The sequence below is a fragment of the Pinus tabuliformis genome, chromosome X, assembly GCF_031772625.1.
Source record: "Pinus tabuliformis cultivar Carrire ecotype Pingquan chromosome X, CPIR1, whole genome shotgun sequence".
NCBI lineage: Eukaryota > Viridiplantae > Streptophyta > Pinopsida > Pinales > Pinaceae > Pinus > Pinus tabuliformis.
The window spans coordinates 156,928,791-156,947,642 of record NC_142308.1 but is presented as its reverse complement, the minus strand read 5'-3'; the positions used below and the strand labels follow the sequence as shown (position 1 = coordinate 156,947,642).

The window sequence follows — 18,852 nt, the reverse complement described above, 5'->3', positions numbered from 1 at the left end:
ATATCATTGTGTCTATAAATCCTAGTTGCAAGCATAATTTTATCAATGTTAATTTGACAAAAAAATTGCAAGTTCCAGCAAAACACATTGAAAACACACAGGTGAATGATGAGGATGTTCAAGTGTATAAAGATTTGAAGATTTCTATGGATAAGTATGTGTTGCATGGTGATTTTTATACTTTAGAGATGAATAACATGGATGTTGTTTTGGGATATCCTTGGATGGAATCTGCGGGTACTATCAATATTAATGTGCAGAAGAAATTCCTGAAGCTATGGTATAAAAAGAAGAAAATTACACTACAGGATATTTCCATCCATAAACAGGTAGAGCACATGGAGGCTGAAGCAGAAGATGTTCCAGGGACTGACATATCAGATGATGAGCCTTTGATGATCAACAATCAAACACAAACAGAGGCTGAAGAAGAAAAGGTTACAGGTGATGATACATCAGAGGACGGCTCAGTGGTTGAAGTCATATTGAAAAAGAAGACACCACAACAGGCACCACAGCAGGGTGAAGTCAAGCAAAAGCCATCGTGGGTTAAAACTTCAACATATCATCACCCACATCACCCCGCAAGACAACCATCATGGAAACCAAGTAGTCACATGATGGATAGAAAGGAGAGACGATCCACCCACTACACATCAACACAAAAGAGCTGCCACAATCAACTTCCATCTCAAGCGAGCGAGGCACCAGCGAGATCGAGGGTTCACCTTTCTCTTGGATGGCTAGATGCACGTGCATGGTACCAGTGGACTACTCTTTTGAGTAGATCTTATTATTTGTGTTCTTCCCATGTTTCGGGGACGAAACATGCTTAGGGGGGTGGAATGTTATATACCTAGGGGGGATAATATGGGGTACCAAGGGAGGTACCCAAGGTAATAATGTAATAATGAGATGGGCCATAGTAATAAATAAGGTGGTTAACCCATGTCATGTAAGGGACCACAAGTAGTTAACAATAATGTAATGGGCCCATGGTATTAGTTGATGGTATGAGGGAACCATGGTAATGATGCATGGTATTGTATGTATGAGGCCTATATAAAGGCTAGAGACTCCACATGGAGAGATATGAAGATGAAGAGAAGTATTATTGTATGAACAGGCATATGGCTTGTGGAGTGTTCTCCTTCCTTAAGGAGTGAATGTATGGTGTTGCCCTACCTTAAGGGTTTGATAATAAAGAATCATTTCTATCTATATTTGGATCTTACTATTCTTGGGTTTATTTCTGTTATCATATATTTTTGGATCAGATCTACAACAATTGGTATCAGAGCTACAACAATTTGCTTCTTAATTTTCACGCTTTCCATCACTGAAATCCTGTACATACCAATGTTAGGAAGAGGACAATATTGTTGCAACTATATCTCATGTTGGATTCCTCTCTTGGGAGGTAATCCCTTGGGTTCCTTAAACATCTCGTCATATTTGTTAACTATGTCAACCAATTCATATTTCAAATTCGACTCACAACCTTTAAAAGATTCATTATCAACATCATCCTTGGGTTTGATCATTAGGAGCACAAAATTCTTGCTCTAATTCACTAATCTTTTCATCTGCCCTGCATTTAAAAGCGAAAGATTTATTTTCTTGCTATGAGCTCTCACAATATATTCTACTCCACCTTTGAATAAATGATATTTGTTTTCATGTCTATGGAAGATAGCTTTTCTATCATAAAGGTACGAGCTACCCAAAACTATGACACAGATCTCTAACGACACAACATCAAGCTCCTCTTCATCTATGAAATTTGTAGTAATAGCGAATATCAATTTACACTTTCTAGTAACCCGCAATTGCGCATTCACACACCCATCCAAGTGGATATGGTTTATGATGTGGAACGATTTCTAAGTTTAAACTTTTGACAATGTTTTCAGAGATTAGATTGGCTTGAGAGCCGCTATCGAAAAGTGTATCAATCTTGTTGTGTGTTTGATATCGCCCTTATGTGAAAAAGTTCTATTCTCCTCTTTTCGTTTGGAGTTTCATTTTGTGAGTTTGAAGAACTAGTGCTAGCAATGTATTCTTTTCATTTTAACCCCATGGTTGTGATTTTAGTTTCATCACCTGAATCAGATCCCAACTTACTTTGAGTGGTTGCAGTTGTATTTTGTTTCCCCTTTTTGTTGTTTTTCTTTGGTCTCATTTTAGGATGAAGCTTCCAACAATGAGCTTCATTGTGACCCTCTTTGGAACAATGTTTGCATGTAACTTTCTCTCCTTTTTTGATAGACACATTTTTCTTCGCCTTCCCTTTGAAAGCCTTTTCCTTTCCTTTACTCTTAAATGGATTTTTACTACCTTCATTTGGGGTGTTTTTCCCTCTTGGCTCAAGATGAGTGGCTTTCACACACACATCATCTAGATTATTTAGATTAAACATTAAGATAGTATACCTAAGGTAACTGTGTAAACCCCTTATGTACTTCAGCAATGTGTCCTATGTTTGCAAATCTACACCTAACATCAAAGACCTTTTTCTGATTCTTGGGTGTAATCTTGCACATTTTGACTTTTAAGCTGTCTAAAGTTTTGTCAATTCATGATGGCTTTTTGCATATAAGCTAGAGGGTAGAATTGTCTTTTGATTGCAGCAATGAATTCATTCAAAGAAATTGAGATCTTACCGTGTTTTTTAATCTCCTCTTGGGTCTTTGATTCCCACCATACTAGTGTTGCACCCTCCATTCTCAAGGAAGCTAACTGAATCTTTATGTGATCCTCTTGAAGGTTTTGAATCCTGTAATAGACCTCCAACTAATGAATCCAATTATCAAGCTTCTCTACATTCACTTCACCATTATACATGGGCAGCTCAATTTTAACATCAAGTTTTCAAAAAGGTGATTTACTAGTTCCTTTTGAAGTATGATGATTAGTATGAGTAAGGGTTGTGTTAGTGGAAGAGGGTGAATATGCTTGTGAAGAAGAAGATGAAGAATATGGTGGAGAGGGTGGAGGTTCATCTCCATTTCCATTACGTCCTCCTGAAGAGCATTCTCCTTTGGGAGGTTTGGAACTTTCCCCTTATAATCTGGCATTCCTCTCTTCATAGAGGACCTTGACCATCTTTGTCATTTCAAAGAAAGCCTTTCTGAAGGTCTTCTCATCTTCTGTCATGTTTGTAGGTTCTTCTTCATGAGACATGATCTCTGGAGTCCCAACTAAAACTCGAGGCTAAACTGGTGTTGGAGATTGTGGCAACCTTTCTCTCCTTTCCCTTGACCCAACTTCAGGGCTTCCAACTAACTTCCCTTCTCCTCTTTTGAGTTTCAACCTTGTAAGCGTGACAGAAACTTGCAAACAATTAAATCCTTCTTTCAGAAATAAAACCTAGTGCTCTGATACCAAAAAATGCTCTGGTTTAGAATATTAGATTGTTGTGTTAAGATCCTCCTCAGATTAGAAACAAAATGCTTTCATTGTGCTTAAGGATTCGTGATCTTTTGCAAGTGAAATGATGAGTTTTTATGTTAATTTTATGAGAAATTAAACATAAATAAGACACTAAACAACAACATAAACATGTACAAAACAACATCAAAAACACATTACAACAGGAACATGATAAAGGAGTTCACCCCTCCTGAGCTACGTCTGCTTGGTCCAGCTTCCAATGTCTTGGGCCTTTCTATTATGCTCAAAAGTGTAAAAAAAAGATGTGTTTACAATGCTCAAATGCTTCTGAATCCTGCTCCAATGAATCAAGAAAGTCCAAAAATGGCTATCTAGGCTCTTTTTGCATCCAATTTGGTGGAAAATTGAAGAAGTTATGACCTCTCCTAGTTTTCTCACTATTCGCACCACAAATTACTCCAAATCCAGCATGATCATACAAATTAGCTCCAAAAAGCGCTAACTGACCGAAAATTTCACCGCGCGGAGGTCCATAATCTGTCGGCACTAACTCTCCCATCGCAAATCGCAATAGGCGAGAACCGACGGGCTTTTGTTTTGTGAACGCAGCGGGGCGATGTGCGATTGTGATATGGCGGACTCGACATAACTATTAACTGGAACTCATAAACTTATGGCATCTAGAATCCTTTCGCAATTTGAAATCGGTGAAGTACCGACAGTCTTATATATGCGGGACTTTGTTTTTGAAGTGTGCGATTGCAATTATCACATTGCAACTGTTGAGGCCGATTCTTTAATACCTTTCCACCTTCCCTGTTGCGATGTGTGATTTGTGAAATGCGGGGGCCAATGGTGTCTTGTCACTTGGCGCTTCCCCATTCGCTAAAGAGCCCTGCCACATCATCTTTTCCTACCATCTGTCCAAGTCAAACCTAAACTTTGACTTTCTCTAATTTCTTCATACGAGCTCGGATTTGAGTGTCGTTTGCATCGTTGGAATCAGGATGATGATATCTTTGATCTAAAGCTAAGTTTATGTAGATTATGACACTTTGGGTTGTGATCCTAATTTTGAGCACCTGATCATTTGACTAACCTAATTTGAATGCCAAGAAAGCTAGGTGGTTGGCTACGCTAAGTGAGTTTGACTTTGAGATCAGGTACATTGAGGGGAAATAGAACATGCACTACAAGGAGAAGACAATCTAGTGGAGGTTATAACAAAGGTTTTTAGTGTTATAAAATTGGGAAAATTTGACAAAAAAACATCCGCTAAAACATATTTTTGTCAGAACAAATGTTTTAGCATAGCTTATAATGCGCTTTATGGAACAAGCAGCCCTAATGCGCTTTCTGCAACAAGCAGCCCTAATGCGCTACTTGTAGAAACGCACTGGACTTCATACATAATTAAAAGCACCGAGGCATTTAATCAAAAGAGCATCGGAACTTGAAATGTATATCACCTTGGTGCTTACAACAAAAAATTCCCCATTGCATTGAACTAAAAGAGCACTTGATCTTGAAACATATACCGCGTTCGTGCTTATATAAAAAAAAAAGCCCCGACCATTCTTTGATGAAGGAATGACTCCGGGGCATGTAAAAAATAATTGCACTTTTGGTGATTTCTCTTAAACACATAGCACCGACACGTCTTGTTTACATAAACGCAACGTTGTGTTTGTTATATAGAGGGTCTGGTGTTGTTAATTTTAATAGTGCACCGGGAATGGAACTAATATTTTATAGAACCGGGGGGTGTTAGTTCTATGAAAGCATTGGCGCATTAAGAGTCAAAATGCATCAGAGCATTAACTAAAAACAATATCGATGCTTGAAGACCTGTAAGCCTCGGTGTTGTCATTTTCCGAAAATGCATTGGTTATGCTAAAAGATGATGCCCCAGTGCTTTTATTTAAAGTAAAACACTGGTGCGTTATTATGTTATGGACACACCAATGTTTTTGTATGAGATTTTCTCTTTTTTGGAGACATCGACCTTTGATAGTGCAATTATTGTTAAATTTTAAATCCATTATTCATTGAGAAATCGACATATATCTTATAACAATATTCATATAAATTAATATTTGATTAGTGCAGTTGTATATGATGTTTAGATTAATTTGCTATATTATCAGATTTCACATCTCTTCATTATAATAGTTAATCATCCATATATTTAATCAGTGGTGTAACTTTTCACAACGACATTTGATAACACAATAGAATAAATTAAAATGTATTTACTATATAATAATAAGAGGCTCTTTGTCGTACAAAATGGGATTGTTATTGGTAACCCCTTGTCTTTGAATTGGGACACTATGTCCATGACTACATTAAACAAAATGTATGATTTTCACAGACAATTATCTAAAAAAATACAACAGGTTGCATTGATATCCAAATAGATGATTATTCTTTGTTGGAATTGCTGTCAATGCTCAAGCTAATTCCATGATTTTGATTATTTGGAGGAATGTTTTGTTGATTGCATCGATTGTTTTCATCTTCTTTATCTTGTTCCATCTGCAAACATAAAAATAAAGTATAATGAGTGTATCTACATTGGTGAGAATAATGAATATTGAAATAAATAATATAAATCAACGTCAATCGAAAAACAATGTACCATAGCAAGAAGTGACTTATGAAATATACACATTATTTCAAAACCAAATCTCCTGCCTTCTTTCAAAAATTCTTTTGTTGGCGTAGTTTCATACTTTGTTTTCTACAAGTTTTATACCCCATAATAAATCATATATTTAATATAAATGATTTTTTTGTTCTAGTAATGATAAACTCAGAGAAGTAAAACAATATAGATACTTACAAATTCCACAATTAAATTTTGATATGCCAATATGTACTCACAATTGTTATTTAACCCAATGTGAATCAATTCTTCTGATAGCTCTTCTTTGTATGTTAGCACCTATTTGAAAACATTCAATGATGGTTACTATAAAACAACTTAAAATATAAAACAATGAAACCTTCAGTTGTTATAAGGAAATATTAACAATTACTCACAAACTTTGAAATCAACCCTTTTCTTCCTTGTCGTCCTATTTTATGTGTTGGATGAGTTCCATCTTGTTTTCTTTTCTGCAAGAAAATACTTGAAAATTAATATTTCATGCTAAATTATTTTTTTTATATGTACAAGGTCAATCGTGATTACATACATTTGAAGCACGTTGTTATTGAAATGGATCCTCCTGTGATCCAATTATGTCCATTTATTTGACCATCTCCTTATACACTTTTTTGGACTTTCCTATTAGCATGTTCCGTATATCAATGCGTTGATCATTTGGGATTTTCATAATCTTCTGAAAAACGGTAATAAACTATTTTTATAATGCTATATGAAAACTAAATATAACAAAATTGATATTAATAAATTAATGGTTTGTAGTAATATATACATATAATTATAGAAAATCATTTTATACAATTAGGAATATTACCTTTTGAATGTTTCTTTTTTATTGTTGTATGTTTTTGTTATTGCAATTCTAATACGTTTCATTTACCATTTCTCTGGAAACGTTTCATGTAGTTTAGATATAATTTCGTTCTTAGAATCATTGCATTGATTTTTGTATTGTAAGTGGAAAGTATGTCTATAGGTTCGTTCCACTAGATCCCTCATAGTTCTATAAAAACTTTTCCCCTTTCATTAACCTCTATCAGCACTCCAGATGAGCTAATGACCAATTCATCTTCATTTACAAATTGCATAATTTTTCTTTTCTTAGAACGACATTGATATTTTCGTTCATTGTTGCTCCATGTAGAACATTAAACATATATGAAATAATAGATTTTTTGAAACAAGTTATCTAATATTCTTAAGTATATTATTAATGAAAATTCAAAAAAAAAACTCATATTGAATAATATTTTTCCATTCCCCTAATTCATCATTCTGCAATTTTTTTATTAGGCTTTTACGCTCTTCTGCACTTAGATTAAAAATAATCTTATCGACCTTATTAATATTGGAGCTCTGCGTGACAAACACCAACTAATACATATTAGTCAAACTTACATATAGTTGAAACATATTAATTTTGTAAAGAATTTGCAAAGAACTTGCCTTCTCTGAATTTTTTGATGTGTTTTCATTGTGTCGATCAATATTTTTGTTACTTGAGACCCTTCTAAGACCTTTTTTTTATGAATATTAAACCTATTTTATTCAATCCAGAAGCCATTAGATATATTTTACAAATAAATCAAATAATTTTCAGTGAAAAAAAGCTTCGGTAACCGATGCATTTATCCGAATAAACACATTGGTGCGTTTATAAGATTAAACACACTGATCTTTTAATTGTTTAGCATCGTCAAGGAAAATTAATTTTAAATTAGGACAATGTGATTTGTAAGGCTAAAGGCACTGTACTAATTTAACAGTGCAGGCGTTATACTAAATCAGGGGCAACGATGAACATACTGCACAAAATCGAAAGTGTTATAGTATATTGGTGCGTTGAAGTACGCAGGTAGCCCTGGTGCGTTACGTTACAAAGGACGCACCACAAAATTTATAGTTGTTTCTTAAAAATCAGAGAGGGCTCATGGTGCGATTTGTAATGCTCAACACACCACAACGATTTAAAGGTGCTATTATGAACAGGTGCATTATATTACACCAGGAGTAACGATGAACAAACTAGATAGAATCGAAAGTCTTATAATTTATCGATGCATTTTATTACTCAGGTAGCACCGATGCGTTGTGTTACAGATGACGCACCACACAACATATAGTCGTTTAAAAATAAAAGATAAAAAATTCAATAAGTGATTCCCCTACTTTAAATGTCAAACATGCTATATATAGTAAGTACACAAACTCATTAAATCTAAAATGCCTAAATTGAAAAATCCTAATTGTGAAGTGGTAGAGAAAGTTAAACCCTAATGTAAAATTTTGCAGGAAGAAGCAAGAGTATAAGATAAGTATTGATTTTAATTGCTTTTTTTCTTCTTCTGAATTTTAATTAAATTTAAATAGGAACAAAGATCATAAAAAATTTACTAGTAAAATCTATAGTAATTTTTTTTATTATACATGGTTTTTAATTTATTTTTTCCTAAATTGTGAATAAATCTAACAGAAATTGTAAAATATTTTAACTCTAAAATTTAAGATTTTTGCTATCTAGGGTTTTGAGTGAATCACTATATCTTTCAACTTCTGATCTTTTGGAAGATCCAAAATATTTTGCAGCTCTAATTTGATATTCTCTTGCATATGATCTCTCTTTTAATTAAACCCTAACAAAAACTGTAAATTTTTTATTAGTAAAATACACAATAAATTTTAAAACTTACTATGCAAGTTTTTGAGTGAATCGCCATACCTTTTAGCTTTTGATCTTCTGAATAGTTCTGCTACTCCAAAGTATTATGTTGTTGTTGCACAATGCTCCTGGTATAACTCTCTTGCAAATCACTGCCTTGAAATTTTGGGTAAAATAATTAAATGGCGAATAACTTTTTGCTATTTAAAAGGCTTTATGAAATTAGATTTTAGAAATTCAATTTTAAATCATTTTTTTTTAATTCAATTTCTTCGCACATCGGTGCGTTCGATAGTCAAGTGCACCGGTGCGTATATATAAAAAGCACACTGACATGATTCATTTTTTTTTTTATTTTTTTTTTCATTTTGAAATTCTGAAATGATGAAATGAAATTTTTTAATGCAACAGTGCGGTCTATATTTAAAAGAGCACCGAGATGGTTGAATTCATTTTTATTTTCTAAATGTGGGAAACAATTACCTACCGGTGTTGTATTTATTTAAACATACCAATTTGTTTTTATGTGAAAGAGCAGTGATATGATAACTTTTGTTTTTGGAATGCCGGAAACCGGTGCAGGTATTATTTAAACACCCTGGTGCTCTTATTATTTAAATGGGCTAATGCAGTGTATTCTTATTAGCGCAATGGTGGGGTTTAAAAGATATTTGAATTTTTTTCACATAAAATGACGTATTAATATCAAATTATCCTTTAGGATGCATCCACATGAATTACGATAGTTCATAGTATACATTTTTCTCTTAAAGTCGCATTGTCTTGAAAAATGGTTTCAAAACTATATTGAAATTCAAATTGTGCTTATATGGTTCTTGAGATTAATTTTAGATATTCACACAAAATTTTGTTTCTGATTTTTCTCAAATACAAGGGCAAAATCTCAATAATATCAAATGTCCAATTCTTCAAATTCCAGCTCATTCCATATTGCTATATCAAAGTCATTCACGGAGTTCTCCCTTTCCATCTAGAGTAAGTTTAGATTTTATTTATATTTCGATTATCTAATTGAATTTTTTTCTTAATCTATGTCAATTTGAATAAAAATGTATGCAAATGATTTGCGGGATCCATATTTATAATCGAATTTAGATGCAGAAATATTACTCCATATTATTTTCAAAAACGTTGGAATTTCTCATTAGGAGCTGTATATCGCAAGCAGTTGATAGATATAAATGAGTGGCCTCTTCACCCTACCAATTGGAACATGGCATCTTCTAGCCGCAATCTTGGATCAACGATGGTAATAATTATTTGGTATACTGAAATTTCAACAAACCAATTGCATTGGCGTACTTACTAATATCATTGATATTGTATTAATGAGCTTTCAATTTTTTTGAGATTAGGATTCTAGTGATGTTGAGCGACCCACCTAACATATTCTAGTGCACCCCACTAGGAAGTCAAATCAAAAGAAGGTTGCATTAAGAGAAAGACTCGGAGAAGAAGCATACAAAGAATGGTTGACTCAACCACCTGTTCAATTCGCACTACGTCCAGATTCACCAATTAGGAATGACTACAACAAGAATAGTTCTTCATCACATGTTGGCAATGGAGGCAATCAAATGGAGGTCGATATGGATGAAAAGGAAATCTATCTTTTATGAGCTCCCATATTGGGAGCATCTTAATATTTCCCACTTACTAGATCCCATGCATATATTTAAAAATGTTTCATCTTCTTTATGGGGCACATATCACCGAAAGAAAGTGACACATTAGTTATTCGGAGATCTTATTTCTTCAAAAACTAAAAAGAAACACTGGCCAAAACAAGAAACTGGAGGAGAGGTTGGCGCCTCTTCATTTTCCAAAGAAGGTGATATCCAATGGATTTTAAAGAAAGATGATCATTCTTTGGCAAAGAAAGTTATAATGAATGTGAGGGTGCCTTCTTTATATAGTTCTTCACTACGACGTTTTTTCAGTATGGATGATCGTTTGTCGAAGTTGAAATCACATGACTATTTGTACCTTCTAAAAGTACGTATTTCAAAAACATGATTTTGTTATTTTATTATTTATATGTAATGGGATATTTTATAGTTATATTTTGTATAATGTACTATTTATTGTGCAGTGCCATTATCCTCTACTCGTGCGTGGGTGTGTGAACCATAACTTCCCCCAAGACCTATGACATGCCATATCGAAATTATATGTATTTGTATGTTGGATCACATCAAAGGATATTCATATGGTTAACATTCCACGGTGGCGTCAAGAGATAACTGAGATTGCTTCTATGTTTGAGAAGGAATTGCTGACGAGTTTCATGGACTTGCAGTATAATCTTCTACTTCATCTAGTACATAAGGTCGAATTAGTTGGGGTCGTTTCTTGTCTGATCCAGGTGAATATTGGTGGCCACCCACCTATTCCACCTAGGCCTCCCGTCGGTTTCATTTGTTTCCTTGTTTATTTCAACATTTACTAATTTTAGCAGTTTTTCGGTTCCCAAACTTCTGGAGCAGTTTTGACCCCCAAAACTACGTTTTTTTAAGGTCCATTGTTGGCCCAAAAGGGTAGGCAAAGGCCTATGGTAAAACCTATAGTACTCGGAGAGACCTTTCCAACAAGGTATCATACGCGCCAAACAAATATAATATGACCAAGTTATGACCCTAGGAAGTTGGCTACCTAACTAACCCCAACAAGGCGCACAAACTCTTGGTGTTACATCTCCTGGGGTTAGGGTTTTTGTTGTTTGGGGTTTTCTAATGTTTTTCAATAACAAATATGCCCTTGAGCCTCATTGTAACATAGCTCAGAGGAATGTAGCCACCACATCTCTTCTGAGAGATGAGCTACCATCGCTCGAGCTAGTCTTATTTCCATTTTGTTTGTAAGCATATTTCAATATTTAATATTAATGAAATGAAGCGTTATTTCTACTGCATCTTTGTATTTTTGGTTATATCTATAATTTGTTGCATTCCTGTTTAAATTAGGATCAATGGTTTCAGAGCCAGGTTTTCTCTTTCTCTATTTTTCTTTGCATGTCCGCAACGAGGTCGAGATATAAGGAGTTAGGACTTGAACTGATTAAACCTTTGCAAGAACAACCTCACAAATCCCGAGGACCTCCCATGTTGGAAGAAAAGAAAGATGAGGGGGTAGGAGATCTTTCAAAATCTTGCTCGAAGAAGCCCTCGAGCGGCAGAGGAACGCGATGATGGACAACTTTGCCAAGATCCTTCAATGACTACCCAAAGGTGACACATCTACTTCCAGAAGCTACTCTATAAGTGCCACACCCTTTGAGGTACAAGTTAATTTTGGCATTCCCATATTTGAGGGTCAGATAGATGTGTACGCGGTAAATAAATGGTGAAATCCGTTAGAAGGGTATTTTTTTGTTCATGATTTTTCTAGCTAGGAAAATATGCTTTTTCTCTTCTCAAAGTCGCCCCCCACGTCAAGAGCTGGTGGGAAACCTACTATGAGTAGAATGATGAAAATACACCCTCACTATTTTCGGCCACACCCACTTGGGATTTGCTCCAGGATGCCATCAAGGAGATGTACTACCCTATCAGGAGCTATGAGGATAAATACATAAAATGGACCACACTGCGACATGGAAGGGACCAAGACGTGCCAGAGTTTACCAATGTTTTTCATACCCTTCACACAAAGTTGGGTATTAAGGATTATCAGAAACATTTGTTACTCAAGTACTGCAACTACCTACAAAGGTACATCCAAGATGAGATGGAGTTCCTGGACATCTCCTCGCTCTGCACAACGTACCGATATGCTATCAAGATTGAGCAAAAGCTTAAATAGAAAAATCAAGACTTTGGATTTGTGAATCTGAAGCAAGGGAAAGGCACCCCTAAACCACAAAGCAAAGGTCAAAGCCAAGGCAAGGTGACCTAAGATAACCTTTCAAAGCCACAAGCAAAAAACAACACCATGAAGAAAAAGAAGGACATGGGAAAGTGGTGTGAGTTCCATAAGAGCTCCACTCACAAGACAAGTGAGTGTCAGGCCAAGCAGTCATTGGTGGCCAAGCTGAAGGTTTCTGAGTCTGACACATGTTCTGACTTGGAGTTAGAATTTGACAAGGGGAATGATAAAGGGAAGTAGATCATTGAGGCGAAGCCCAGTGCCACTGTGGCCACCACTAAGGTTCAGAAGATTGAGCCTAAAGATCCAGAAGAGGGGGAGCACCTATTCCACTCACAGATGTGGGTGAAGGGTTCTCTATTGTATTTCATTGTCAACAGCGGGAGCCAAAATAACCTCATTTCAATACAGGTCGTGAAGTAGCTTGGCCTACCGACTACATCACATCTGTAGCTGTACACCATCGGGTGGCTTCACCAAGGATGAGATCTTCGCATCAAAGAGCAGTGGCGCCTTCCCTACAACATCAAGTCCTTCACGGATGAGGTACTGTGTCATGTCGCTCCTCTTGAAGTTTGTGATGTATTATTAGGAAAACCATACTTATGGAAGCGACATGTTGTATATGAGTCTAGACCTCGGTCTATTATTATTTATTTGGGTGCTAAGCTATACAGGATACCAGAGGTAGCCCCACCTACCTTCATCTCTTTGATCTCTGTTAAGAAATGCAATAAGGTCATCTCCCAGACTGGGAAATTTGTTTTCTTTCTGATTTTCTCTCAAAGTAAGGGGAAGGTTGTGGCCACATCCATGGCCTTCGGGAAGGGTTCCTCCAAGCAGCAGAAGTAGGTGGATATGGTCGTGGAAGAATACAGGGACATCTTCTCCTCACTCGATCTGACTCCTGGAGCACCTCTACCCAACGGGCCACCATATCGTCGCTCCATTCTGGAAAATGAAGAGATCAAGCAGAAAATCCAAGAGTTGCTGCAAAAAGGGCACACCCGACCAAGTTCCTCACCATGTGGGAACTTGATTATACTTGTACAGAAGAAGGATGGGACCTAGAGCCTCTACATTGATTATTAGGCGTTAAACAAAATCACTGTCAGGAACAGGTATCCAATCCCATGGATTGATGACCTGCTGGACAAACTCAAAGGGGCCAAGTATTTCACCAAGATCAATCTGAAGCTTGGTTATCACCAGGTTCCAATAGAGCCCACAGATGTATGGAAGACCGCCTTTAAATCCAAGGAAGGCCTTTTCAAATGGTTGGTTATGCCCTTCGGCTTGACAAATGCCCCTGCTACTTTTATGAGGCTAATTGATGGCATCTTGTGGCCCTTCACCAACTCATTCGTGGTGGTTTACCTGGATGACATCCTCATCTTGAACAAGAGTTGGGAAGAACACTTGCAACACATTCGACAGGTCCTTGAAACCCTTCGTCAGCACAAGCTGTGTGCCAACATGGAGAAATGCACCTTTGGCATGAGCCAGGTCCAATACTTGGGTTAGATCATAGATGAGCATGGCATGCATGTGGACCCGACTAAGATCCAATTCATTCGGGATTGGCCAGCCCCAACCGCTCTAACGGAGCTTCGCAAATTTTTGGGCCTTGCAAATTTTTATCGGAGGTTCATGTTGGGATTCTCACATATTACTTGACCTTTGAGTCAAATTACTAAGGGCGAGGTGGAAGAAAAGTTTTACTAGTCTAAGTCCCAACAAAAGGCATTCGTTGAGTTGAAGCACCGCCTCTTCTCTACACCGGTACTCACACTGCCAGACCTACAACAACTATTTCAAATCTAAACAGACGCCTCAGACTATGCTTTGGTGCAGTCCTCACCCAGCACGGCCATCCGGTGTTCTATCATAGTGAGACACTTTCTGATACAATTCGGAAGTACCCCACCTTGTGCAGCTTAGCGACACTGGAAGCACTACATTCGGGGGAAGGAGATGGTCATCCACACCAATCACCAACCTCTTCAGTTCATACATACATAAGGGAAGTTGCAGAACGATCACCATCATAAGTGGTCTACATATCTGCAACAATTCCACTTGAAAATTAAAGACAAAAAGGGAAGCACCAATCATGTTGCAGACTGCCTCAGTCGGCCCCGAGTTGCAGCACTGACCACTGCTCTCAACGCTTGTGGCTATGAGACCTATGGATGGCCGCAATTATACAAAAATAATATATTGTTCACCTCCACATACCAGATTCTATTAGATGGAAATCAAGTTCTTGATTTCCACCTACATGACACATTATTATGGTACCTATGCCACCTTTGTGTTCCTTCAAGCGAGCGTGCCAAGCTGATTTGGGAGGTGCACTACAGTCGGGTTGCAGGACACTTTGGTGTGGAGAAAACTGTGGTTGTACTACAAAAGTACTTATATTGCCCCAAACTTCGACTGGATGTTGGGAAATATATCAGATTATGCATGGCCTGTGCCATCACCAAGTCAACCATCAAGAAGCAAGGCCTGTACACTGCTATGCCTACTCCCAGCTAGTTGTGGGAATCCATCTCCATGGACTATATGTCTGGCCTCCCTTCTACTAAGCATGGTAATGGCTATGTATTCGTGGTTGTGGATAGATTTTCTAAGATGGATATATTGGCGGCCTGCAAGAAGAGTATCATCGTAGAGGACACTGCCAAGCTCTTCTTTGAACAAGTATGGGTACATTTTGGGATCCCGCAGACCATTATATAAAATTGGGGTAGCAGGTTCCTAGGCACATTCTGGTTAAGCCTCTGGACACTATTGGACACCAAGCTCACCAAATCGATTGCCTTCCATCCCTAAAAAGATGGTCAGACGAAGGTCGTCAATAGGACGATAGTGCACATACTCCGCATGTACAACTCCAAGCATCCTTGAACCAAGGATGAGAGTCTTCCATACGTGCAACACAATTAAAATAGATCCCTCCATAGCTCGATTGGTCGCAATCCTTTTCAAATCTGTCTAGGACTCCAACCATTATGTCTGATTGATGTTGCCATGCCTCATGCAACTACGCAGATAGGATCCACACATGTACTGTCTGAGGCTGATAAAGCGACAAGATTTATTGAACGCATCCAACACATCCGCCAATAGGTTCACGATATCCTAGAAAATTCAAATGCCAATTACAAGCAGTGACATGATCAACATCGGGTGCCACACAAGTTTTGGGTGGGCGACAAAGTCTAGTTGCATTTGCAGAAAGAACGCCTTCTTGGAGCCCATTAGATGCCCAGACCACTCCGATATGGTCCTTATACCATTATCAAGGTTGTGGGAGACAATCATTTTGATCTCAGCATTCCCCCATTCCTTGACCTGCACCCAGTGTTCAATGTGGACTGCCTTCGACCATACTTCCCACCATTGTTGGACACATCAGACATTGCAGAACAACTCACACCAACAAAGTTAAACTCAGACTGCATGGAATAGGCCACAACTGATCAAATTATGGACACATAGGTCAAGAACACTCACCATCAACAAATCCAACTATATCAGATTGTCAAAGCTGGCCAACTTCTGCACCAAGGCAAGTGGCTCACCAGGGACCATGTTCAATAGAAATTTCCTCACCTCATGGAGGCTCTACGCGCAATGTGGACCATTGCTTCCTAAGCGGGGAGGAATGATCCAAGTGGATATTAGTGGCCAACCACCTATTCCACCTAGACCTCCAGTTAGTTTCATTTGTTTCCTTTTTTATTTTAGCATTTACTATCTTTAGCTATTTTTTGGGTCCCAAGCTTCCGGAGTAGTTTTGACCCCATAAACAACGTTTTTTTGAGGTCTACTGAAGGCCCAAAGGCATAGGTCGGGGATTGTAGCAAAACATGTAGTAGTTAGAGAGACATTTCCAACAAGGTATCGTACGCGCCAAACAGATATAATATGACCAAGTTATGACCCCGAGAAGTTGGCTACCCAATTAATCCCAACTGGGCCCACAAACTCTTGTTGTTACATTTGCTTGGGTTAGGGTTTTGGTTGTTTAGGGTTTTCTCATGTTTTTCAATAATAAATAGGCCCTTAATGTATAAATTCTACAAATTCTCTACAAATCTCATACTAAGATCATGTAGAAAATCTGACTGTAGATTAACCCGATAATGCAATATACCAAAGCAAAATACTATAATCTACTTCTACTATCAATTTGCTTTGAGGAAGCTTAAAGATCGAGCAAGATCAAGCTGAACACATATAACCAGAAGAAGAAGAATCAATGCACAATATACATGAAAATACTTTGGGGAAAGCCTCAGCTAAAAACCCCACTATCTGTATTATCATACAAGGTGGAAATACATCAGAATTATACAAAGCCTTAGCTCTCACAGCTAGCCAGATCTCAGTACAATCCTCTTGAATTCTCACAGGCAATCAAAGCTTCTCACAAGCCTTTTCCTCTGCCCTCTGAGCTCCTATTTCCTTGCACTGTTCCTAGTGGATGATTCTCACCTCACCAAGTGGAACACTGCTCTAACACACTGTCAGAACTGTGCAACCCTCAAGGCACCTTACCTTGACTGTATGCATGAGTTTCCTTTATAGGAAAACACATGCAACTGATAGTACATTGTCCTTGACATTTAGCTCAGATGGGTCTTTCTCAGAATAGACATGCATGAGTTTCTGATGAGGGAATCTTCAGTTATTTGGAGTACACTAGTTGCGTGCATGCATGCATCAACTGACTGATAACTCACAATTAGTTCCTCAAACGGTTTGGAACTAATTTAACTAGACTTAACTCAGTAAATTGAGCTAACTAATTACAACTCAAATATAACTCAATCTTATCTCCTTAATTAAGGGATAATATCTTATTTTAAGGGATAATTGTTGCATGACTTCAGAAAGACTCATAACTTGAATTTCTCCAACTAATTAATCCATAATGAATTAATTGATTATTTCCAAGCAGCTGGTGATACTAAATTCGATTTTAATTCAAGGACAAATTAAAATTGGAATATTCTAGATTCTATTTTTATCATTTCTTGTTGCTATTTTCAACACTCCCTCTCAACAAGAAAGGAATTCAACTCGATCCCGATCATGAACCTTTGGAATGTTATGCATAAAACAATTCTCTCTAGTGTTGTTGCTCCAGCAACTCCAAAAACAAAAAAAACATCCAACCTGATTCAGTATGATGCATCTGTCATTAAAGTCTTTGACTGTTATCGCCTCTGTCAACTGAAAACATCCCACTACTATGTACTTTGGGCTCCCGTAGCAAGGTACGATCCATGAGATAAAACCTCTCAATGGACCCTGCCCAATTTCAGCCTTCATGGGACAATCACTTCACACCGCCCCACCTCACACCTGGAGGTATGGCTGCATGTGATCCCTCTGCCCACTTGGATCGAAATTCCCCCTTAATGGAGGTATCTGCATGAGTGGATCTCTTCACTCGGTCTCCTCTTTGCTTCTCCAATTGTGGCTCCTCCACAATTGTCTGAGACTTCTTCTGGGACTGCATGTTGAGAGGTAATTTACTCTCTCTCTCAACCACCAAGTCTCTAACATTTGCCTTGCTCCTCAAGGCTTTGCATGCATCTTGAACCTCAAGAGCATACAAGTGTTTAGCTCGTGAACTAATCTATTTCACCTGTTTCGTGGTGATGTGTCTAAGGAACGCCTTTCCTTTACTGGAGACAACATCATATCCTTTGTCCTCCATCATCGTAACCGATACCAAGTTCTTCTTCAGTCCAGATACATACTTCACATCTGTCAAGGTGATAGGAGGTCCATGCTCCCTCTAAAAAGCAACTGTACCCACTCCTGAAACGTTATACTTTCCGTTGTCACCCATCTCTATGCAATCTTGAGGTCTTTCTCCTCCAAGGCACTGAATAAACTTTTACCGCCGGTCATGTGGAATGAGGCTCCACTGTGAAGATACCAAACACAGCCCATCATTGATGACACCATGCATGCGATGAGGGTAAAGTCCATTTCGAACTCAGAGGCTCATACCTCACCTTCCGATCCTTCCAAGGATCTCTTCTTGGACTTCTTCGATGGGTAATTATTCGCATAATGTCCCATCTCGTGACAATTAAAGCATCTCACTTTAGACTTGTCACCCTTCTTCCCTCCATGAGAAGAATTCGATTTGGAATGGGAAGTCTTCCCCTTTCCTTTCCTTGCCTTAATCGCTAAGGCCATATTTTCTTCATCATCA

General features: G+C 37.7%; 1 protein-coding gene across 4 annotated transcripts in view; it reads right to left on the bottom strand.

Annotated features, from left to right (window-relative positions):
* Nucleotides 1-5,612: 5,612 nt before the first annotated feature.
* Nucleotides 5,613-18,852, bottom strand: part of LOC149138931 (uncharacterized) — a 46,905-nt gene continuing 33,665 nt past the window's right edge. The window contains exons 2-5 of one of the 4 annotated variants that reach the window (XR_016265001.1): nt 6,439-6,513; nt 6,280-6,340; nt 6,035-6,136; nt 5,613-5,931 (exon numbers count right to left, since the gene is read on the bottom strand). Coding sequence is in view for 3 of the 4 variants with exons in the window: in XM_089450105.1 (XP_089306231.1) it covers nt 5,818-5,931; nt 6,239-6,340; nt 6,439-6,513 (291 nt within the window). In the remaining variant the exon portion in view is untranslated. Of the gene's footprint in view, nt 5,932-6,034; nt 6,137-6,238; nt 6,341-6,438; nt 6,514-18,852 lie in introns of all 4 variants that reach the window. The other 3 variants (XM_089450105.1, XM_089450106.1, XM_089450107.1) reach the window with 3 other exon arrangements.